This window comes from Rhipicephalus microplus, unplaced genomic scaffold, assembly GCF_043290135.1.
Source record: "Rhipicephalus microplus isolate Deutch F79 unplaced genomic scaffold, USDA_Rmic scaffold_47, whole genome shotgun sequence".
Classification (NCBI taxonomy): Eukaryota; Metazoa; Arthropoda; class Arachnida; order Ixodida; family Ixodidae; genus Rhipicephalus; species Rhipicephalus microplus.
The window spans coordinates 1,414,004-1,439,648 of NW_027464620.1; the positions used below are offsets into that span (position 1 = coordinate 1,414,004).

The following is a 25,645-nucleotide window of genomic DNA, read 5'->3' on the forward strand; positions in this document are numbered from 1 at the left end:
CCAGACGAGGCTAGCACTGACCACTGGATCTTACAGCGGTGTGGCTTGCAGCTGTCACAGTGAAAGACTATCCATAATCGCGTTAACAAGTAGTCTTTATAAAGGCACTGCAAGTAAACCTCCTTTAGCGGCTCTAAAAATGGGGCTCTCCTGCATACGCAAAGCTTTTTTTTTTAAAGCCGAGGCTTACTTGTGTCTCTACCTTCGTTATTGACTAAGTTGCATGAATCAGTTGTCTTGCGAACGATAAGTGTGCTCATCAGTAACCGCGAAAGTTTGTGCTCAGTCCATTGTTACATTTGGCAACCAATACCAACACTATTGCAGAAACAGAAAGATTGTCGGACCCGTAGTTGCTTCATAATTCTTACTAATGTCTGAATGTGTGGCTACTACAGCCCATATTACACTTACAGCAGACGACTATACAAACAAAAAACAAAACAAATTAACCTTTGCACAGGAACCAGAGTGTACAGAAAAGGGGAGGGCTCAAATGAGCTTTGAAATGTAAAGCCCGATTAGGGTTAAGTCACAGCACTGGCATCCGTAGCGTGCAATGCGTCGTCACCTAAAGGTTGCGCACAGCTCCGACAAAGTGGCGCTCTTTTAGAATATTCATTTAATTCCTTCTCGAAAGGGCCTGGTTTGAGTCGTAGTTGTAAACGGTTAGTTTTTATTGTTAATACTCTTTATTATAGCTGTAGTGTTGTTCTTTTGTCTCTTAAAACTAGCTTCAGTTCCTGTATACGTATTACTACAAAAAATGACGTGAAATGGGAAGCGAAATTGAAGAAATTTCACAGTGAGAGTTATTATTTGCCTTCTCACCTCAAGACTTTCAACAAAAACGTAATTAATGACCTCAAAGATTTTCGCCAATAAGAGATTCAAAACGCGACATAATTTTACGTTACCTTTAGTAGCAGTGCGTAGCGACTTAAACTACCTTCGAGAAACAAAGGAAAACTAATACAGCTATAACACGCGACGTTAAAAATGAGAACCCGTTATGTACAGATGCGCTTTGAAGCCGGATCATCTGCGTGGAAATCTGGCATTCTACGCCTGCACCCATTGAGTGGAGTGGAGCAGAAGTCTGACACTTTGCAGGATACGAACCACAGCACCTGAAATGTTTTGACCCTGCTTGGGCTTCATTTTCAATATTTCGGTGCTACAGAAGTTCCGAGCACTTCTCTGGCGTAGTATACTTCACAGGAACCTATTCGATGCCAGACTGTGTATGCGAATGAATAGAAAAACACAGCGCATCTTAAACTCAAGGCATTGCCGGGTAGTGAATCTAACGTCCTTGTGTCTTCGAGTATTTCGAAACATGCAATTTCTCATAACCCTGCAACTCCCCCACTGATCCGCGTCACTGATGCACAATATTTGAATGTCGCTCCCGTATAAGGTAGCATATCAGTCCTCCGAGACTGGTTAACATCCCTGCCATCCCTTTCCTTAATTCCTTAAATGTTGGTCGAAATGTGAAAGCATTCGATGCGTCTGCACTTATTAAGCATTGACATGGCCAAAAAGGTAGTGTACCCCCCCCCCCCCTTTTTAAAACCACTTTTTTTCTGCAATTTTGGGAGTGTGTATTTACGTGTACAAGTACAACCACATTCGCGAATGTTGCGCAGGAGTTCTTTGTCCCTAGTCGCGTTTCTTTGGCGGATGTACTCTTGCGACATGAACCTCTAATTTTGAGAGAAGCTTGTATTTTAGCATGGTTGATGTGCCCTCTTGGCATTTTTAAGAAAGCGTAGCTGGAGGCCTGGTGCTACGATATGAATTGAAACTGCGTGTGTGGATCGCGAGAAGCACAAATCTAGTGTGCTTTTCGGATGCGTGAGTAGAAAAACGTATGAGTCTCACTTCCTTGGTCTTCGGAATTTGTGCACGTCTACCTTAAGACATGTTGATGAATGGCTGGCTGCGTTTATCACAATGATGCTCGCAGGCATGTTAATTCAGCGAACGCTCTTAAAAACAACGAAGTATGCGTGCGAAAAACGTTTAGTATACGGGCCCTAGATTTTAGTTAACGTATATCTTGTGAAACGCTTGAAAGAATTCGTAGCTTGTTGTTGTCGCTATCCACTCCACTCTACGGCGTGTTCTTCGTCCGCATGAACTGCCAAATAGAATGGCCTGCTTCGCCAGGATGCCAGCGTCTGTAAGCAATGTTCATAATTGGATGTCATTCTTGGTCATAGAAAACTCAAACGAATTCTCCTGCCTTGGCTTATGTATCCTTGTGGCTTCGCTCGTTACCGTCACCACACTATTTCTTCGTTTTCATTTTACCACGCGATAAATAAACTTCCTTTTATTCACGTTCGCGCTTCTTCATTACTCAGTTTTGCCTTTAGAGATGAACGACAAAGAGGCAGGGATGGGGTAGAAGGCTTTCGCACCAAGCGGCACAAAAGCGCCTCTCCGTGAAAAAAAAGAAGGGGCAGCAAAATAATGTCTGCCGGAAGGCTTGAAGAGGACACGGGAACGAGAAACTGCGAATAATAACCGCTTCCCGGAAAATGAGGAAACAACTTTCGCTTCTCGCCCGGCACGCACGAGTGACACACGGTCGAAGCAAAATGAAATATGGTAAACAGAAGAAAAAAACTGAAAGGAGACAAAAGGGGTGGTTGGCGGATCGGGATGGCGAGCGTAGAGTATGAGCGCGGAAACGAAGAGGGATCGATCGTGAAGAAGGAACAATCGCGAAGAAGATGAAGAATAGGAGGGACACGAAGAAAGCGACGGACAAAGGCGTCGGGCACGTTGCCACGCCGAGAAAACGAGGGACGAGTAAGTTGAGGAGAAGGAGCGTTTGCCGGCGCCGCCGTGCGCGCACCACGGAGCGTCGGATGACGACGAGAACCGCGGACGCGATGGGAAATCAATGGAGGCAGCCGGATGCGGAAGGAGCGATGCCGGCCTCACCAGTCTTCTCTGGCCGAGGGATTAAACTAATGAAGGATGCCGGAGATCACAAAGAGAAGTCTATACCCCCGCGAGATTAGAGGCCAGGGTGGGGGCACTGGACCGCGCACCAGCTAAAAAGGGCGCCCTTTGATATGCCGTGGGACGTGAAATCCTCGTGCACCGATGCGTGCTCTTTCCTTACTCCTCGTCTTCTTCGCTGTCGCCATATCGTCAGCGTTCTGTTTTCGCCGTGTATGTGCTCGGAAAAGAGAATGACGACAGACGTGTGCGTAGAAGCTTTCCCAATGCTGCTAAGCCTCGCGATGACATCGCTTTCTGCCTCGCCAGAGATGTGGAGAGCTCGCCGGCTGCAGTTTCGGCGCGCTCGCCCTTGAAATGCGTTCTCGGGCAGCGCGGCGGCGATCGAACGCTCTCTGTCCCTCACGGGAGTGAACGCGTACCATTGCGAAATCCGTGTGTATACAGGCAGTCACCGCCTCTATTCAGGAGAATGCCGACGCGGCACGCGTGCTCGCCCGCACTCTTTATGTATTGCCCGAGCACCGACTTCATCATCTGTGTTGCGTTGGCTCCGACGCCGCAAAAGCAGGCGCAGTGATGCTGTGCAATATGGCGACTTTTGTATTGCTTGTTTACCCATCGACAGGCAGCTTCCTGAATGGCGCCTTTCGGCGCCTTGTTGAACATGTTGCGTAAGGTAAAAGAAGGCAGAAGAAATCGTGCGCAGTATATGGACGCGAATGTTTCCTCCGCTCAATCCTATAGCTTTCTGCGAACGAGGAAACAGAAATAAAACTAACCTCATGTTTTACAGATGGCAGACATAGGCTTATTTCTTCGACATCTTTACCGAGAGTGAGTAACGGCCTGTTGTTCTGCTGTTTCTGCGAAACATAGCCGCGTACTTTTACGCAATGATAGCTCTTTTCTGTTTATATAATATTGCCAGAAAGCGTACATAAGTATACTACACTTGTAGTCCGATCGACCCAGTTGTCACGCATGTACTTCGCAGCCTTACCTTGGTGGGGTCAAAGTGCACGCAAGTGTCGTAGATAGCGTGCTTCAAATCTATTTCCCCTATATTATTTCGTTGACACATCAAAACACACATCTTGAAACAGCCCAGCTGTTGTAACGTTAAACAAAGCGGCAGTATTGATGTTTCAACTATAAATATATCAACTCAAAAAATAAAAGTGGAATGAAAAGTAACCGCCAAGAAAAAGAACTAAGATAACCTGATAACTGGCTTCGGAGGTGACGCAAACCGCAAAGAAATGGCAGTTAGATACAATTGAACCGCATGATTTGAATAAACCTCGTTTACTAGGCAGTAGCGTCGTATATATACTTCTTTCTAAACCACTGTGGCCGAAATCGATCACTCGCACATTCTACAGTCGGGACACACGCGATCCGGGCTTCACGAAGTCACCCTGCTCCCAGCGGTCGTCTGCCGTCAATAAGGAAAAGAGAGAGAGACGAACCGAGTATCGGGCAGTTCGCTGCAGTGAGGTACGAACACACGGACGCAGCAGATACCGTGTAATAACGTGCTCGCAAAAACGCCGGCACCAGATGTTTCACATGAGAGTCTGGACCACTCACATTGCTATGGCTATTCTCCGTCCTCTGTGCCCTCGCTCAAGTGATTGCCACACCCCTACGCTGTCGTATTCCCAGCTTCCTACTGCAACAAACGTCAGCCACTCAGGCACCCCGTAGAAGCAGCAGTAAAATATTTCGAAAACATCTTGCACCAAGCTTGCAGCACAACGCAGAGGTCAATAAATGTATGAAAAAGAATGACAAAAAGAGGAGAATATGTCGGTGCGGGAAGAAACGTGGGAGCCAATATTGTGCAGCCACTCGCGAGGTATAATTTTCTGTTATTTACTTCGATTTCGCTTTGCCGAAATTGAAGTGCCGCTTCTTTTATCTTTGCTTTTTTTCTACGCTGGATGGCTTTTTCATTGTTCTTTTTTTATAAATTCTCCTCTCATCTTGGTGGTGTCCGACGTGGATAAGGTCAGTAAATGTTGCAGGAAACATATATACATATAACATATAAACATATAAATCACAAAAATGAAGTCGCGCGTTGGTCCAAAAGCAAACTATACTGCAGAATAGGTCAAAACTACAGCGAAATCTTTGAATGTATAGAGCGAGATACAAAGGCATGAATTCGTGTTCAGAGGGCAGAAAGGTAGCGAAAATGTGACCTCACTTTTGGGTAAGACTCCCGTCCAGCCCGTCGTTCAGTTTGTGATTGACAGGCCACATGGCAATTTCTCTCCGTTTCATCGAATGTCACACGAAGAAACCAACGTAGTTTTTGCTGTAGGGCGAAAATCGCAAAAGCCTTCACTGGTATCATTTCCTCTGTCGGCTACGTGTTTTACCGAGGATTTTCGTTCGTATCACCTACAATAATTTCATTTTTAAAAGAAGATGCCCAAGAAACCGTGGTGAATGCATGAGTGCCATTCCAGTGAAAAAATAAGCTACATGAAAGTTATATCAGTCTTGAGTTATATAAATCCCAGGCACCTAAGTGAAATCAGTCACTCGGAGCACAACTTTGGACTGATTCGCTGAACGAAAAGATTTTATGCGTAGGCTCTTGAAAGCTACATTCACGCTAGAAAAGCCTACATATAACGCTAGTAATGTGTATTTCTAATGTCCCGGGTAAAATTACGGTGACGTGACAGGGGCACCATAGCCACCACAAGGTCCTGCGTGGGGGTACAGTGCGGGTTAACTATCTTACTTAATCTTCAGTGGCAGCGATATCTATTGTTTGCTGTGACACTATAAATAAACGCCTTAATTTTGTCTTGTCTCTCTCATTTTTTATGAAGCTTTTGCGATATGGGATTTAAATGCTGCAAGGCATGAAAGTTTCCGTTGTAGAAAAGAAAAAAGCCCATACAAGAGCGTAAAATGAAAGGGGAGCTTTTCATTAACCTGCGTTTCCCGAATATAGACGCACGGTGCCCGGCGGGAAGCTATTCCTTCATAGGGGATGTTTCCACTCTATCAGTGGAATGACCTAATCCGAGGGTATACTGCATTGGTGACCGTAGTAACACTGCGACAGATCAATGGACATTATAGTTACGTACAAAGTGCGGTTTTTCTTCATCACTACCACTTTCAGAAAAACCTTCAAAAGCGAACCACTTCTCAGCATGGCTCTTGCTGCAGCTGTCTTGATTGGGTTTTTCTGGCTTGCCCATATCATTTTGAAAACGCCTCTGAAGATGACGATCTGCTGCTTCAACAAAGACAAATCATTTTGTCAACACTAGTTTCAAAGACATTTCCTGCTTGCTGATGTTTTACCACTTGCTTCAGTTAGCCACAGAAGGTCAATAGTTAGAAATGTTAATTGCGTAGCCACACTACTAACCCAGAGACGTGTGCAATGCACTCTTTACTGAGGAGATGCTACTTAAAACACCTGAAAGGAACGATTGGGTGTCCATAATTATTTGGCCATGAATAAAACATTTATTGTATGCTGAAAGATCAGCTTGTACTAAAACAGTTTGCTTCGCTTTCTTTTCTACGTAAACGTAGGAATAGCGGATGCGGGAGCTTCACTACAGTTCTTTAAAATGTTGGACCATGTTCTAAGTTTTGTCATTGCTGTATCCTTTCGGGCATGTGCTCCTAACTGCTTATAATTTCTCGCAACTTTAATTCACCCGACATGTTCCTGAGTGTGACTGCTACAAAATGCATCACTCACTCAGAAAGAAAAACTAGCGTACGTAGGTATTGACACGCGCCTTCTGCACAGCGACGGATGCCACTGAAGTATCTCATTACTATAGTGCTGCTCGTTACTTTGGAGCAGTTCTGCATGCTGTTCTCTTTCTCGACGGGGTGAACGATTATTAGAAGTTTTCTCAAAACGAGAAAGCGAAGAAGGTCACTATCTCCTATTTGTTTCTTTTCTACCTAATGTTCTTGTCGCTACACTGAGAGATCCAAGCGGTTTCCACCCTATTCGAAATGAAGAGTTCGTTTCCAGTGCTTTTCAAAGTGCGTACTACGGAGCCGCCGCAGGCACTCGCTGAACGAATGATGAATAAAAAACTAAAGCGAGGGCAAACAAAGGGAAGAGCGGGGAACAAAAGCATTGCTCGCTCACAGGGCACGGAACACTTTTGCGAAGCCTCGCCACCGACCTTCTTTCCACTGGGGAACAACAATTCACATTCATTGAGAACACACTGAACGGGGTAAGAAAAGGAGGTTGCTTTAGAGCCGGCTGCCGGTCTGAACTTGCAAATAAGAGCCTGTGAACGACGACCGTAGAATATCAAGCGAAAGGTGGCTACGACGGCCGCAAGTTTGCACCGCGGCTTTTGGGCCGTCTCTCTAAACGCAGCCCAGGGATGGGAGGACCCCCCGACGCGGCCAGCATACGACAAAAGACTGGCCAGGCGTCTTACCGAAACTATCAGGAAAAGAAGCGGAGACGGAACCGAGGGGTTGGTAAAGGCGAGGAATGAGAGTAGTACGAAGATAAACTAAAAGTATTGAAGGAGGGGGTGGAGAGTATGAAGGGATGTAAGAGGTCCCATTTCAGCCAGTAGAAAACATTTACAATGAGGTGGGTGATGGAGCACTGAAAGATACAGCAAGCTATATAACGTACACTAATGCAACGACTGCAGTGCCAGTATGATTTCTTCCTCTTTCGGGATTATGCCGCAGACAGGGTGGAAACGGGCAGAGCACAATTTTCGGAAAGGGTTATTTCTCCCTAAACTTGTCAGTTTGTTCTCACAAACTTATATTGCTTTCGTCTAGGCATTCTCCTTCATCGTCCTGTTCATTCTTTCTTCGGCGTATCGTTGTATAGTTTAAGATGTTAGCAAAGCTGCGCAGCACAGAACAAAAACAGTGCGATTGAAAGCAGATACACAAGTTAGAATTTTTTCGAACGATGAGATTTGCGAGCGAGGTCACCGAATAATGAGATCTATTCTATGGTCTGTTTGGTACGGGACGTGCTTCGTTTCCGACCTGTATAGGGAACCTCGAGCGATGGCCGCGCTAATGCCTCTGAGCCGAGGGGCATTCATAGAAGTTGGTGGCAATCCGTTTTCGTTCTCCTCAGTATTCAAAGGAGGCCCCGAGCAAAAGCTGCGTTGCGACTTTACCTTCATGTAAGTGCTAACAAAGAGGAATACAGGTGGAAGAATTGAAAAAAAAAGAGGAACCCTGACCCACTTTCAATTTTTTTCTTTTTTACTGGAAACACTGTGCTTTCAGTTAGCCGAAGCCTCTTCAAAGAGTAGAAACTTCAAAACGAACGGGTGCCTTAAGTGAAGAACAGTGTCCTTCCATCGTCGCTTCACAGAAGATAGAAATGACCTCTGAGAAAGCATTACCAGTGAAGAAAGGTATAAAAGAACAGATAAGAAAAAGGAAAAGAGCGCACATTGAGAAGTAGACTACGAAAGCACCTGGTTCACTATTTCATGCCGTAAAACAAAACGGGATATATGTTTATGAAAGAGAGAGAGAGAGGGGAAAAGGCAGCACGGTGGATAAGTGCACGTGCGTGAAATGCCCCGATAAGTAAAAAATTTCACACGAACCCCGTAGTCCTCAAAATCTATCAAAATTTTTTTATAAATCGAGGGTGGAGTTGTGCAATGCAGCCAGTGTTCGCGTAGCACCTACGTGGGCTGTAGCGGACCGTCAAGTCGTCCATCTGTGAGAATCAAATCAGATGGACGATTGGTGGTGCCATAGTTTTTCAACGTCGTGTACATTGTCTAAAAAAACATGTTCAAAAACAATACGGTAGTTTTGACGACTATGTTCTCATTAGTAAGAAAAAGTAATAATTGTTGAGAGTACGCTTGCGAAAAACCATAATGTCCATGTGAGGCATGCCGTAGTTGAGGCCTCCGGAACTTTTTATCACATGGTGTGCTTTAGCGCGCACCTGAATATACACATACGGGCCTCCACAAAATTTTCTCATCAAAATGCGATGGCCGCGGCAGGAATCTAACCCGTCACTTTCAAGGCAGCAGTCGAGAACTGTGACCACCGTCACACCACGGCTGCGGCCTCATCGAAAAAGAGAATGAGCGAGATTATGAGTGGAGGCAGTAAGAAATGATGCAGATGTTCAACATCATCGCACATAGACGTGGTTTTCTATCACCTTCTTATGCGTTTTTGCTGCTCTGTTGTTCTGAAGTTCAGCGAAAACTGCACAGTGTATGGTGACTTTCTCATACCTGGCGGCGCAGATGCAAATGTCTTGCATCGATTTCGATATAATGCTGGCAGGGAAAGAAAGCAAAACGTGGCTGATCCCCCAATACAGAAATCGGTATAACACGAAAGTAAAAGGAGTCTTTACAGAGGTAGTTGAGTGTTTGTTGTGCATTGTTTCTGCAGTAGCAACAAATTGCAAAGTCACGAGAAGAACGGCAAGCAGCTCTAAACTTGCAGCGCACACCTCAAGCAGAAAGCACGCACAAAATTAGCATATACAAGACGAGCACGGACTAACAACAGCCACAGCTCGACATTTAAAGCGCGCTGTTTAAGCAGAAAGAAACACGCATGAAATGAGCGCACAAGTATACAGAACACAAGCACGAATAACCGTCACACTTCGTTCTACGTCTTGCGTCAGCGGCGTGCTCATTTCGCAAAAGTGACCACAGCAGCGTGCAAAAGTGACCTCCGTCCTCTCCCGACTTACGAGTCTGATAAGCGCGTACGCAAGAGAGCCCACGCTCCGTGGAGGCGGCTCTTCCTGGAGGCGACGATCTTTTGAGCGCGCCCAACCCGAGTCCGTCGCGCCATCTCGCCACTAATAACGAAAATGCGCTAAATTTTTGCCACTCTGAGGACTGCCAAATGGTGTACGGTGTATACGAATGGCTTGCCATGATTACTCGAAGTGACGTACGCTTTGTGGCGCAGTGGTTAACGCCGCGCGCTGAGAATCGCGAGGTTGCTGGTTTGATTCAGCGCGACGAGTGCTTGCCTTAATTCTGGTTCATTTATTTGCAACCGCTTGTTCATTTTTCAACGTCACTTCCGTGACGGAAGTACGTCAGTGGAGCCATGGTGGGCCCCGGAATAAAACACTTTCGGGTTAAAATTTTACTTTGCCACTTATTGCGTGCGACGTTTAATCCATATATGCCCGCGAATGTGTTTTTATACGAAGGATGAAGTTTTTCCTGCGTAACTATCGACCGAAATGAAGCTCAAGTACTATCACGTTACGCTGATTAATTTTGCGAAATACTACAGATCACAAAATTGTAGTAAAAGCAGAAGTTAGTAAAATACGAATGATGACCAACGACCGAGAATAATTTTTAGAGATTGTCAAGCACAAACGATAACGCCACGAAGAACCAGGAAGCGCTGACAGCGGTGGCTCTCCTTAGGGAGTAATATTCGATACCGTCTATAATACAAGGCCTTCGATAAAGAAAGGGAAGAACTCATCCCAAAACGATGTGAAATCTGACCACCGCCAGACGGAAGTGGTGTCCGAAAGCCGAAAGGAAGAAAGCAAGAAAAAGAGAACCGACGAAAAAGTCCCTAACATCTCGACTTCCACTCTCACTTCAGTCCCCGTTTTTCCCGCTGTTCCCCGCGATATCCTCCCGGCCTTGTCGTCCTGTTAGGTCAGCCCCGCTGCCGCAAGCGATCCTGGCGTGTCTGCCTTGGCTTGCGTTTGGTCTGCTGGTACTTCTAAAACGATTTATCGATGCCCGCAGAAGGAACGGGTAAAAAAATGCAATCGGGAAGGCCTCATTGCCCAGGGCCAAAAGTAGGAATCGGCGAAACGCGAGAGACGAGAGCAAATAGGGAGGAGCTGCTGCAGTAATGACGTAAAAACGGAGCACGACCGAAGAAGAGTTGCTTGTGACCTTCCTTGCGCGTTGCCACTGCTGGAACACGAATGCCTTTCACGGTGGAAGGCTTGAAAAGGCGGAAACGCGTTCGAAAATAGGCTCTTCGTTTGAAGGCGGGCACTGCAAGAGCAGCCCATTGGATGAAGGAAATCACTACAAGGCGGCGCATGACATTGGTTCGAGTCTACCAACTGCTATTTCTTTCTTTCTTTCTTTCTTTCTTTCTTTCTTTCTTTCTTTTTTTCTGTCTTTCTTTTTCTTTCTTATATTACCTAAACATAAATCAGTTCTTGTCTCTTACTCTACCGAATATGTCGGCACTAGAAACTGGCAGTTAGATGCTGTTTTGCCTATTTTTAGAACAAGTGCAGCCACATAGTACGCGCGAACGAGTCAGCAGGTATTTTGCCGAAGTGTAACTATACTGATATTGTTGCGTTTGAATATGCTGCCACAGCCGTACATACATTTGTGTTGTGGCAGACAAAAAGCACAAGGACTCTGTTCACGCTGTCTGGGTTTCTCGAAAGTCGACCACACCGTCCAAACGTCGTTCGGCTTGTTTTGACAAAGTTCATTACGTAAATGCAATTAGAGGGTCACTGTGACGTAACATTGGTGCGTGTGTAATAAACTTCAGTTTCTTTATTCAACCAATTTATATTTGTTTTATAATTGAAATATTTCTTATGCCTCCTGCTCCGTTACAGGGGCCACATACCTGTGTTGAACTTCCAGGGGCCGAAGAACAAGTGAACTTTTGTGTGTATAAGCCCTAATCTCACTGCGGCTGCTTAAGCGATTACTCAAAATCGTCACTGTTTAACCCACCGGGGCACCGCATCGGGAAAGTGAAGCAATTGCAATGGCGATTTCTTCATTCATTCAGTATTGCTTTATACATTGCGTAATCATAGATTCTTGACAGCTCATTCCTGTAACATACGTTATTAAAAACGTCTTGCCGCGATAATTAGAATGTGTTGCATTTTTCGTACATCTGGCATGGATATCAAAAATCTAAATATTTTTGTGTCATTTTGTTACAGTTGCACAGTTGGAAGTCAGTCGGCCGATTAGTGTGTACCATGTTGATACTAATGTATTATTGACAGCGAAAAGAAATCGTCCGTGTTTACAATTTTGCCGAACTAATCTGAAGTCTGCCATACTAACTGGCCTACACTGGTTTTTTGTAAGCGCAATTAGCAGTTGCAGATTAACGGTAAAACGTTACGCCAACCTGAAGCTTTGGGAACCTGAAAACACAAACCCTTTACTCACTATGAAACTTTCATTGACCAACTGATTGCGCTGCGTTTCGCTATTCTGCTATGTTTTTTTTTTCCTTTTGAGATTCTGAGTGGATTATGAACACTGTAAGCTAAAGATGGAATAAAATAAATCAATAATAATAAATGAGCAAAGCGTGTGGCTTTGAGATAAAATTGTGGAAAATCACCAAGTGCAGCTTTATCTGCGTGCTAATTAGGGAGAAAAATATTACCTTTGGAAGTTAGTAGTTAAGAATGTCACCATAAATTTCCTACCTCATTTGATGATAGTTACTTCCTGTTCATGTTGAGATGAGCTACCATTCAGAAGATGCTGCCCATTCTCAAAGAGAATGCCTAACGGCATCCCAGGTCTTGCTCATCTAGAACCATAGGCCCATCCTTATTCCTCGCAAGAGGTTCCGTATAGGTTGTTCGTCCGTTTGTATTCTGCAGTGACCGAATGCTCGAAGGCACGCGTTACGACATGGGCGAAACTTACTCAACTAAAGTAAGCGATTGTAGAGTGAATCGAAGAGCGTCTTTACGGCACAGCTAAGGAAATTGGCTTTTGACAGAAACATTCCGTGCTCGCTTTCGCCGCGGTAGAGTGAAGAGAAACGCATGGTTCTCCAAAGTGTAAAATAGAGCGTTCGAGACTGAAGCGAGCGGTGAACCACCCCAGGAATCATTTCAAGCATAAAAAAAATCAGCGGCGCTCACTTCTGCCGCACTGCTTTCTGCCGGCGACACAAGTAGGACAGCGCCATTCATCATGATACAAATAAGGCTTCAAGTAAGTAAGAACAAAATGACGATTAAAAAAAAAAACGTCTGAGCTCTGAAGTGGGTCTTCAGGAGACGTGTATAGGCACGAATTTAGAATGTCTCGGAATATAAGAAGATGGCATTGAAAATGGCGCTGCCGTCTACTGAAAGAAAATGGTGGCACTCAAAAAACCAAACCAATATTGCGATAGAACGAAGTGAGCTCGCACAAAGGTTTCCATCACCAGTGTGCATTAGCTCTATCCATAAAAGAAAACTGATCGAAGGAGACAGAAATACGTAGCGACAACTGTTCTAAGTTGATAGTGTGGCATTGCTTGACGTCTGAGATCCGAAATAAAGTCAGTTCGGCAAGCTTTTCCTTTATGCTTCTGGACAGAAAAACAACAACAAAAACCTTCTTCTAATTTTTCAGTGGCTACCCAAAGCTGCCGTCCCCACAAGTTACAATACATGAACCGCGTGCAAGTACTAGTAGTGATTTTCGGTCAAAGCACAACCTCATTGGACGTCTTAATGCATTAGTAAAACTTGTTATTGGGCCAGCTGTTGCCAGTCAAAGGAAAATTAGACGATGCAAACCATCAGCGATGAATAGGTGGAAGAGCGTCATCAGAATGGGTAAGAGATAAGCATAGGTTAGTGCTCCCTATATACTGAAGGTATATCATTTAGTAAAATTAGTTGTTGAGCTAGTTAGTGCAAGTTACAAGAAACTTAGAAGACGCAAATCCGCGGCGAGAAATTGGCGAAAGAACAGAGCTTCATCAGAATTAGGAAGAGATGAGCATAACTTAAGAGTCGATATATATGAAGTATTATACTATAGCAAAAACTTGATTTTGGGCTAGTTAACGCACAATACGAGTAAATAAGATGACGAAAACCACCGAGAAACACTGTGACCTAACGCTACCTTGTTGAATTTTCTCAACAAGAAGAAAAATAAAGCTAGTTAAACAATCTACGTTGTAGGTATTTTTCGCAAGGGTAATAGAATAGCATTTTCTCTCTTCTTAGTTTGATAAGTGTGGTGGAAGAGAGGTAATTGCGCAAATATTCCAGCCGGACAAGCAGAACACCCAGCAACCTGCCTTTCTTAACGAGGTTGGGTGCACTTTGCAAGCACATTATCGCTTTGTCATCTTGAACCTACACTCTACTGGTTATGCTTTTTTTTCTGTCTCAACATTTTCACGTTTGAGAACTACCTAGTATTCGTTCATAATCAATGCAATATTGTGCAAGTAGTATAGGCAACGCAATGCTCAGGAAAAAGAAAAAAAAAACTTCACCTCCGTAGATATGTCGGAAAAAAATACTCGATTTCGGGAATGCTGCTGTGAAGTGCCTTCTAGCAAGACATTCTTGAATAAATTAATGCTACTTTTATTACGATTATTGAAAAAAAACGCTGGTTTGCTTACAATATGTGTTACGTACACCTCTATATGTCACAGTATGTATTGAACGAAAGTGCATTTACATCTTTCCAGCTGAGTCCGACTTACCTCTTTGAATTAGGGCCCCAAAAAGATGCCGTTTTTTCTTAGTTTACTTGCATAGGTAATTTTTTTTTTCATTTTTAGAAGTTTTAGCTCGGTAGTCTGCAAATTCAAAGTCAAATAGTGATGACGCGGCGCACAGCATGTCGTCTCTTCTACGAGATGACAGGCCTAGGAGAAAATGAGATCACTGTGGATACCTTATTACCCGTATGCAGCCGGGTTTTAGCGTCGAAGAAAAGCCCTCTTGGCTTTCCTCGGGGAAAAGAAGTAATGAACTGCAGAGAGTCTAACGATAAGAGGCCATCGATGGCTCACCTCTCTTGGGGGTCTGTGAGTTTGGACGGACAGTGACAAAGCTTTGAAGAGACGTGGCGAGTTTGGTCACGCAGGACGGTCAAGAAGAGGTGAGCCTGAAGGCGATGCCTAGCGTCGTGAACAGGGAACAGAGCACCAGCCTCAGCTCCACCGAGACTGGAAGCAGGGCCCGCGATGGCGAGAAGTTGTGCTGCATGGCGGCTCTTTTCTCGCCTGCGGGATCACGTGGCAGTAAAGGAAAAGAAGAAGAAGAAAGCAAGATGAGAGAAGACGTTGATGTGAAAGAAGAACAAAAAGTGGATGTTATGCAAAGTCATTTAGGTTCTGGCCGATGGTGTCCTTCGCTCATCTTAACTGACAGCGACTATTATGAACGAACTTTGACTTTGTTATAGATGATTTTCGTGGAGACTGCATTAATTATTCCGTTACGTCCAAGTGCAATTTACCGAGTTCGTCGTGAGAAGATCTCTTGCTATTTTGCGTTTCGCACATTAGATGCAACGCCAGGTGGAGTTCTTGCGAGAGATGCATTCACGCCAAAAGATAGTTCAGTGGTATCAGCATTCGTTCCAAAGGTGGCCTTTTTTGGCGTTTCCAAACTCAGTAACAAATAAACATGTTTTCACAACGAACACCGTTATTCATACGGTTGTAAATGGTTGTTGCGGATCACTTAGTGTCTCTTTATTTTCGTTCATTAGTTCCTCTACGATTAGTTCCATTAGCGCACAGTGTTAGCCCATCGCAGCAACCGCGCTTATAATGACGAAATGCAAGGGCGAGATACCTGGACTTGAACATTTCGCTGACCGAACTTATTCTATGTGCTCCAATGCGTGACACCTAATGTATTAAACGGGGTACAAGGAATAATCGAAAAGAGCCGTCAGGTGTCAACCCGTAATTTCAATAGCTAAATAGCAAGCAGTATTACATGTCTGACCAGGCTACATCTCGCGTAAGCTGGGCAACAACTGACACGCTCGGCAACCGACGCTTAAGTACCATTGCTCGGATTCTGCAAGAAGGAAGCAAAGCTATGCTCACAAAGACAACAACCACGAGCTCGCAATGAAGAAACACGCTGTGCTGGCGAAAACACACCCACCGTTGAGCACGTGCACCACGACGCTCGTAGAATCGGCGTTCGACGGGCCGCAGGTGTAGTTGCCGGAGTCTTGCGGCCGGGCGTTTCGTATGAAGAGGCTGCTGACGTACGCGTCAGGAGGGCGCTTGGCACCCGAGATGTGGAACGGGCCGCCCTTCGTCTCGTCGTAGTCTATAACGCGGTCGTTGTGGTACCAGAACACAAACACTGGCGGCTCGGGACTGTGCTCAATCGCGCAGCTCACGTTGATCGACGAGCCACTGTTGATGAACAGCTCCGGTGCCTCCAGGATCCGTGCACGTGGAACTGGTGGAAGAAGACAACCAGCGTGGAAGACGACCATTTAATTCATGCCGCAAGCTCTAGCAGCAGTCTTTCTTGATCGGCTGGTATATTTGTTAGCGTGTTTCTTTACAGACGAGACAGCCAGACTAAACTAGGAAGTTCGTCACCTCTGAGCATCTTTTACCGTTAGTCAAGAGGTTGTTGCAAAGGGCCTCAAGGTGAGCGTAGCGATATGTAAAAGATAGAGTGAGGCTTTTTGTCCGGTGTAGTTTTGTCACTTATGTCAGCGACACTGATGTGATCATGCGTGCGGCAAAAGCATTTGTTCGCGTAAAGTCGAAATATTTTGTCCTTCGAAACCGATTTTGTGACTAGTCGAAGCGCAAAAACATTTTCCTCGCGCAAGTTAGTTGAACTGTCATGCTGGTCAGATTTCTATTGCGTGCTTTTGGTTAGGATAATGCTGTTCATTATTTTTCAAAGAATTGGCTACGCAGCAAGTTTTTGTGATACTTTGTCTACACTTTGCCCTACAAATTAACCTTCTTTCTTTTGTCTGCACTTGGCTGTTCAAAAACACGACGCTTAGGCTTGCCCATTTTCTCTTTATCTTTGTTCATTTATTTATGCATATAATTGCCTTTTTAATGTCTGAAACGTTGCACATTGTATTCACCCTGTACTGCCACTTTCTTAATCAATTTGCGGGATTGAATAGGTTTTTTCTTCCAGAAGAAATGTTATACCAACAAGCCTTAGGAGGCCAATTTTCCATGCTATTCCTAAGTTGCCATAATTGTTTAAAAAATCTACACAGGTATATATGAAAGAGAAGCGGTTGCTTTAGTAATAATATTGTGTTTCTACATAATGTTATCCAAGTGTTCACAATTTTCTCTCGTCTTTTTTTTTCTCTATATCTCCTCTTATATTCTTTTCCTGTATACTCTAAGTGGCAGCTGAAAGCCTGCTCTATCCATGTTTTCTGGGTGTCCTTATGTTTTGGGTACGCATATAATAATAATAATGTGCAGAAATAAACTTCATCTCTTAAGTGCTCTCATATGTCATATACATGGTATCTCAAATACATGAAAGACATCGTGAGTAAATTCTAAATTTTTTCAGAGTCAACAATTCTATATGAAATGAATCAAAGTTTGAAAAGCAGTAAATGGGTCAGCTTCAAAAAAACAATTTTCTGATTTAGAACTCAGGATGTCATGTAAGGTTACACAAACCTACCATTTTATAAAAGTAAGAGAGAGAGAGAGAGAGTGAGAAAGGAAAGGCCGGGAGGTTAACCAGATATTGGCATCTGGTTTGCTACCCAGCGCTGGGGGCGGGGAAGTAGGGGCAAGAAAGAGGGGTTAGATAGAGAAAAAAAGAACGCACGCGCACTCATAAAAAAAAAGAAAACACACACAGGAAGGGCGTCCTAGCTACAACCGTTCAGTAAGGCCGGTCGATCGCAAAAAGTGTAGTAGCGCTTTCAGGGCCCTCTTTTGTGAAGTCGCATCCTGACGACACTGCAGAATTCCCTGCTCCGACGGAGGTTGATCATCTAAGTTGTTGAAATCCTTGCGAAGGCATAGTCATTGTTTACTATACGCTAGGCAGTCACAAAGAATACGTTGGATTGTTTACTCTTTGCCACAGTGGCCACAGGCTGCGGTGTCAGCCATCCCAATGCGGAAAGCGTAGGCGTTGGTAAACGCAACGCCCAACCACAGCCTACATAACAGGGTCCGGTCTGCTCGGCAAAGCCTCGACGGGACTTGAAGACTTAGCATAGGGTCAAGTGAGTACAGTCGAGCATGCTTGAGGTGTGGCTGATTCCATTGCGATGTGGTTTGCTGGCGAGCAAGCCTGCAGAGCTTTCGTGCAGCATCTGTCCTAGAAAGTGGTAGTCACAGTTTATGATCTTCTGTGTGGGCTCAGCGGGCAGCTTGATCGGCCCGTTCATTGCCGATGATTCCGAAGTGACTGGGCAACCACTGAAATGTAATTTGGTGCCCTTTCTCAGTCAGGTGGCGTATAACTTCTGCTATCTCTAGTACCAGCTGCTCGTGTGGTCCACGGCGTAAGCCTGATAGTAGAGACTGCAGTGCCGCCTTCGAGTCGCGGAAAATAGTCCACTTGCGTGTAGGTTGATCAACTACAAATTGCAACGAGGCACGAAGTGCTGCCAATTCTGCTGTTGTTGATGATGTTGCGTGAGATGTCTTGAATTTAATTGTCGTGGCCAACCTTGGTATCACTACTGCTCCTGTAGAGCTGTGTGGCTGAACCGATCCGTCAGTGTAGATATGTGTGGAGTCTTGACATTTCTCATACAAAAGAAGTAGTGTGAGCTGTTTAAGAGCCGGTGACGACAAATTGGCCTTTTTCTGGTAAGATAAACGCTTTTTCTATTGATGTTATTGTCTCCCTTGTTGAGAAGCTTGCCATTGATACTAACGCAATCACATAATTGGCTAAATGTGGCTCATTGCGGATGCTAGAGAGTGTTTTACCATTTAACGTGAAAGTTTTTTATACCGAGATCTACTATGAGAAATATCCAGTGTAGAGAAATATCCCACCGATACTACACTGCAGGTCAAGAGAGAGAAGAAAAAAATATCAGAAAGAGGGGGAGGTTAACTAGACTGAGTCCAGTTTGCTACCCTACACAGGTAGAGGGGAATTAGGCAGAGAAAAAGAGAGAGAGGATGATATACGCATTTCACATAATGCACACACCGTACATACAAGGCAGTAAAACCTTCAAGGTTTCACAGCCAGTGAGACCTTGAAATATTGCAGGTCACGATGCCTATATATACGGGGTGGCTAGTGAATGGTTGTGCAGGGGGAGTTTCAAAAGTCAACGCGCGCTGTGCGCGCTCCCTCGCCACGCGGTGAGCGATGAGGTGGTGGCGAGAGAGAGCGAATTGTCTCTTGGTGAGAAAACGCAGTGTCTCTCTTGCGCTTAAGCAGACCGGCCATCACTACAGTAGCAGCAGCAGACAACGATGCAGCCTTCACCTAAGGTGCTTCATCCTTTGAAGCATTCCGTAATGTCAGAAACATCGCAACTTCTAAAAACAGTGCTGGGACCAAATATTAAAAAAAGAAGTGATGGAACGTTGCAAGCGCTGACTCACAAGAACGAGCTTATTTTGCTGTAGCAAAATCTGCTACCTCTAAAACAAACAAGAACAATTAAATTATATGAAGACAGGTTTTCCTTCACGGCACACGAGCAATGTAAAGCCAACAACTTTTTTGTTCTCAGCAAGTCTACAGAATGCATTCTTACATATCGGTCATTGTGTGCATGCATCGCGTGAATCTCGAAGAAGATTCGAGTGCAATGATTCTTGTATGTTTTAAAAACACTTGTTCAGTCAAAATGTGGCACGCAACCACACCTTTAACGATGCAGAGCAGCATACTGTTCTTTTCATGCTTCAAGGTGCATGCATGTTCTCGCAGTCGATCACTTAAGCAATGGCCTGTTTGCCCGTTGTAAGACATTTCCAGACCGCGAAATTCCATACAATATGTTCGATCGGCACGCAACAAATTATCGTGTGTGTTTGTGGAGCAAGATTGTGCAGCAAATTCTTGCACATTTCTTTCACCACACAATTCACTTCGTTTGTTGGGTACGCTAAAAACGGCCGAGACTTCAATTCGAGTTGAAAACGTTTTGAGTATGAATAGGATGCAACATGAACGTATGGGATGACTGATAATTTCTTCTATTCAGCGCCGTCACATTCATTAACGGGCTTTTGAGTGCAAACTTTTTCACAAGCATTTCCCGAATAACTAAAGACACCATGCGGTTTAGGAAGGCAGGAAAAGTCTAGCTGTTGCTAGTAAGCTTTAGTTTGAAAATGTGGAATCACATATTGAAAGTTGGCTATACATGAGCGTTCAATTCAAGTTCACTAATGCAGATTTTCATCAAGAAAGAAGCCATATAACCAGAAAGGTAAAAATTTTAAAATGGTTTATGAAACATCGTCTTCTTCGACATCATCATTGCATAGTTATTTCAGACTATAAATGAAACTTTCATTTTTCTGTTCCTCTCTTTTTTCCAGGTCTTATGATTTCAGCCATTTAAACAACTTTAATTTCACCGTGGTATGCAAAACAAGGCACCCAGGCACGTAAGGAGTAATTAAGCTTGCTAAGATCGTATATAGTATGATTGAGAATGTGTCAAAAGCGTTCATTATACAACGAGAACTAATTAAACGCCTCCTCCAAACGCTAATATTGGTTCACTCGAGATCTAGCTCACTTCTACCTTCCCACCCCCATATTGTTTTTCTTCACTCGGCATCACAATTTGAGCGAATGGCCTGCGCTATGACAAGCCGAGTGTGCCAAACTCGCTAATCCGCCCCCATTCCGAGCGGTGAGTTCTCGAAGTGCTTCCAGTCCTTCGTACGTTGGGCTGCGGCGATGTATAGTCGAGCAACTATCCCGATTTCGGAGAAGTCTCATTAAAGCTCACCGATCTGGAAGAACACTGCTTAGACTCCGCTTTCTAATCCTGAATACTTAATTCAACGCCTTGAATCAGAAACTTCCAGTCGAGCGAGAACCCAGTAAACTCTCGAAAATGATCGATTACCGCGCTCCTTCGCTGCGCGGTCAGAGCACCCACGGGCTGTCAGTGAGCTGCGCAAGCTGTTAAAAGATATTCGTGTGGTCGAATCGACAAAACGAGGAAACGAGGCACAGCTTTCCTCCGCTTTCCGAATGAAACATGATCAATAGACGTAACTTCAGTTTGTCACTTTCATCGCAGCAGGCCCCCTTCTATAGTATCTCGTGAAGCAGGTAAATATTTTAATATTGCATTGCCGTACATTGCGCCAGCGACGGTGAGTGTTCCGCAAAGCAGCTTGTATTCATCTATCGAGGCAATCATTCGAAGTGGACTACGTGTTCTGAGGAGCCGGAATTACCTTTCTGGCCGATGTAGTGATGCAAGTGAAACTAGCCTCGACGGCATGAAATCAATAACGGAAAAGTGAAGGAAAGAGCCAAAGGTAGGGCAAGGAAATACGCTTACGATATCCAAGGTTGCATCGCAATGAAGCACGGAACAGACGTAATCATATATAGCGTGTAAAACATGGCGCGAGGAGGGGCGAGAAGGCATGTTTGCGTCGTATTCGCCAGCGAGACGCCGGAAGGCGGTATACAAGACGCCGGCCCATGTTCGCTGTCTCTACCGTGAGAAGTTGTTTATCATGTCGAGAACTGCTTCCGCTCCGGACTCTCGTCGTTTTGTTGAAAAGGGAATGAGGGGTTAGATCGTAGGGGGGGGGGGGCGGAGTACAGAAAGAGAGAGAGAGAGAGAAACACTTTTGCGGCGCGGCAGAAGGAGGCTTTGTTTGATCCCGCGGAGATGCTATATGCTCCAAATGGGATGAGAGCGAAGTTCGCGGGCGGAGAGGACAACGTCTTTTTGAAACTGGGCCAGGGCGTTTCTTTACAATGCAGAATGCGGAGTGAGTGATTGTGCATCTGACTCGAATTCTACGCTGTCGCACACTTCCTTCTTTAGGCGTGCTGCTTGGTTTTAGGTGCCTTGGTACACGTCTTGGTAAAACAAATAGCCGGAAAAAAACACAAAAGAAAGGCCTTCGGTCATGAAAAGTATCAAGTAGAGCTCTGAAGGTGTCATTAGGCACTTCAAAACGTAAACGAGATACAGACGCGAGCACACGCTCCAAACGAATAATGGACAGCTCAAGTTCAACGGAAAGCGCGGAAGTCTAGAAATGGGACAAACGCAGTACTTATCGCTTTCTTCACCAGCATTAGCAGAGAAGCAAAGCGGGTGGCACATCTTCTGAACTTTTTAGCATTTGAGAGAGTGTTCTAATAGATCCCATTCTTATCGCGGTACAATATCTCTGCTTTGTGCATTCTCACACTAAAGAGTGTACAGGGCTACAAACAGTAGAAGTGTCGACTGAAGCCGGTCTCCGGCAATGCAAATAAGCAAGGCGTAGTAAGCGAGAACAGTGTATTGAAACTCCGATGTTTTTTTTTATTTTTTATCATTTATTGTTCTCATCTTGCACTGCTTCGAATCCCCTTGTCGCGTATGCAAATGATACATATTAGGCTCCAAAGTTCACGAATCTACTCATTATCAATTTGGAGGCAATGGTTTATTTATTCATTAAACTGAAGCCTAGACAGGATTTATAATTGGGATAAAATCAATGCATTCGCTTTCAAAGCGTGCTTTTTGCGGTAGCATTTCGATTAGGCTTTCTTAGCTGTTGTGCAGCATACATATATATTTATTCCTGGCTGGTGGTTGGTAGTGCTAGTGTGTTTTTTTAACATGCGAATGGTGTTAAAACTTTTATATCAATTATTTTAGTCAGAAGCCTAAAACCTGCGAAGGCAAGCTTGTGCATAGGCAAAAATCGGATGTATGCATTAAGATACAAGGAAGGCAAAGTCATAATCAATATGGATGGTACAGCTGAGGTGGTGGAAAAACTCTCCAGAAATACAGAAGCCGAGACTACCAGGATGATATCGTAAGAATCAATATTACCACAGAGGAATTCGACATCCTAGCAGTAATGACAGGGAAAATAATGACAGTAACGACTGGGAAAGAGGCAATGCCGTTGGCGAGGATAAGGTGACAACGAACCTTCTAAAAGATGGCGGAGAAATTTTGTTAGAAAAACTGGCCACTTTATACACGAAGAGTTTCATGACGGGAAGGATACCACAATCTTGGAATAATGCCAACATCCTTTTAATTCATAAAAAACGAGACGTCAGGGACTTGAAAATTACAGGCTGAGTAAGGTACTGGCTGTTCTATACAACCTATTGGCAAAAATAATAGCTAAAAAAATCATGGCGATTTATGGAGATCAATAAACCAAATGACTAAGCAGAATTTTGTACAGCCTAATCCACAAAAGAGCATATTCATACTATCAATCAGGAAATAGAGAACTGCGTGAATTACAACCAACTCCTATACATAGCTTTCATAGATTACGATAAACCGTTTGACTCAGTTGAGGCATCAGAAGTAATGCAGGCAATGCGGAATCAGGATATCGACTAGCCCTACATAAACAAACGGGAATAAATCTGCAGTGGATCCACAGCCACCATAATTCTTCATAAAGAAAGCGACAAAAATCTAATAAAGAAGGGTGTAAGTCAGGGAGACACGATCTCTCCAGTGGTATTCACCGCGTGTTTAAAGAAGGTTTTCTGGGCCCTAGATTGGGAAGAGTTGAGAATAAGAGTTAATCGAGAGTACCTTAGTAACTTGTGATTCGCTTATGACATTGCCTTGATGAGTAACTCAGAAGACAAATTAGAGCTCATGATTGCTGAACCGGACACGAAAAGCAGAAAAGTAGACCTGAAAATTAATATGCACAGAAATAAAGTGATGTGCAACAGTATCGGCAGAAAACTGCACTTTGCGATAAGTGGAGAGACCCTGGAAGTAGTAAAGATATATGTCTACTTAAAACGGGTAGCAACCGCGGAGCCAAACCATGAAAGTGAACTAACTAGAAAAATAAGATGGGGTGGATCACATTTGGCAAACATTCTCAAATTATGAATGGTAATCTGCTACTAACACTCAAGAGGAAGGTACATTACAGCTGCATCTGCCAGTACTTACCTACGCAGCGAAAACTTGAAGGCTAACAAAAATGGCTCAGCCTAAATTGAGGACGACGCAGCGAGCGATGGATAGAAAAATGATAGGTGTAACCTCAAGAGACAAGAAGACAGCGGAGTGGGTCAGGGAACGGACTGGTGTTTAGAATATTATAGTTTAAATCAAGGAGAACAAATGGACATGGGGTGGGGAGGCAGCATGTAGGCAGGAGAGCCGCTGGTCATTAAGCGTAACTGACTGGATTCCCAGAGCAGGTAAACATACGAAGGGGAGACAAGAAGTGAGGTGGTTCGATGAGATTAAAAATATCGCAGGTATAACGTGGCAGGCGAAAGGACGAGCCCTGGTTGATTGGTGAATCATGGGAGAGGCCTTTGCCCTGCAATGAGCATAGGAAGACTGATGATGATACTACGGATGATGAATATTTTCCAACGTACCTATTTAGACCGTACGGCTCTCTCGGAGGCGCGGTATTTGGCGCTTTTGCACACTTGTCACTGCTTCTCCCAGAGATACACCAGCGACACCACCGCATGGCGTTTTGATTGACTACGGCAAAGCGGACAGCTTCGGTAGGCGTAAAGAAGTTGCTCCCCGAACGATCGGACTAGCCGCCTCACCGCAGCCGTTTGGCGAGGAGGTTTCCAACGCCTTCCAGTCGCCAGCTACGGCTGATTCGCCTTCGGTGTGAACAAGCCGGTGTGAATAAGTCATTAGTGTTTGTTTTTCACGGTTGGAAGAGCCGCTTCTGTAGTGGCACATATTCCGAATAATAAATAACGTAATAAATTAACAGACAAAAAATGTTGGGTACCGCAGATATCGGTGGCTTTTGCCTGTATCGATGAGCTGTGAGCTGTATTGCACTGTAGAAATTTTGCTTTTTTGCTACAAGCTAATAAAGTGATATTGAAGGGGGGTACTCAAGCCATACTTTGGTATTACTGAGGACATTTTAGTGATGACAGTAAACTTCGGCAGTAAGTAGTGTATAAAAACGGTTTTTTTTTAGAATGTGCTGACATCCAACTCTCCGAAATGCTACTGTGGGGATGAAAAAGAGGATGGGCATATAATTTATAGTGCGCAAATTACACAAAGAAAGCATAACTAAATTTGGGAAGAAACAACCAAGTTTGCACAGACGCTTCACTACGAGACTGTGGCCTTTAAAGCACCTTAAGCAAAAGTAAACATTTTGCTGAAAAAGAAAAAGCTGAAAAGGAAAGACAGAGAGGAAACCAAGTTTGGGACAAGCAGTTTGCTACCCTACGCATGAGAAAATAATGGGAAAGATTAGACAAGCAGATGTGACAGTGACGTCGAGTACCTCACCAGAGCTGAGGACTTTAAAAGAGTGCGGGTCTGATGTGTTAGGTGATGTCTTTCTCTCTTTACTATCTATATCTGCCTAAAGATCTATCTGCAATGCTGGACTAGACAAGTGCTTGGGACGAAAAAGAGAGAGAGAATAATATGAGGGAAAGGGGGTGGGTTGACCAGAAATAAGGGCATCCGCTTTGCTACCCTGCACTAAGGCAAAGGGGAATGCACTAAAGAAAAGCGGAATGAGGAAGAAAGATGAGAAAGAAAACGGAGAGCAAAATAGGCGCACGAAAAAGAAAAAAAAAGGAAGTGAAGGTGCTATCGCCTATTCAATATGCCACTACCACCCAAAAAAAAACTTAATTAGGCTTCCACTGATTTTCTGTGCGAAGACAGATAATTTCGGCTTTCGAGCACTAACCCTACTGACAAAGTTATGTGTTGCTGTA

At 44.3% G+C, this 25,645-nt stretch overlaps 1 protein-coding gene across 1 annotated transcript in view; it reads right to left on the reverse strand.

Annotated features, from left to right (window-relative positions):
* LOC142788198 (zwei Ig domain protein zig-8-like) overlaps positions 1 to 25,645 on the reverse strand; it is a 126,442-nt gene that overhangs the window by 5,359 nt on the left and 95,438 nt on the right. Inside the window, exons 3-4 of the mRNA XM_075884767.1 lie at positions 15,887 to 16,192; positions 14,776 to 14,988 (exon numbers count right to left, since the gene is read on the reverse strand). Coding sequence (XP_075740882.1) covers positions 14,855 to 14,988; positions 15,887 to 16,192 — 440 coding nt within the window. The 3' untranslated portion in view covers positions 14,776 to 14,854. The remainder of the gene's footprint in view (positions 1 to 14,775; positions 14,989 to 15,886; positions 16,193 to 25,645) is intronic.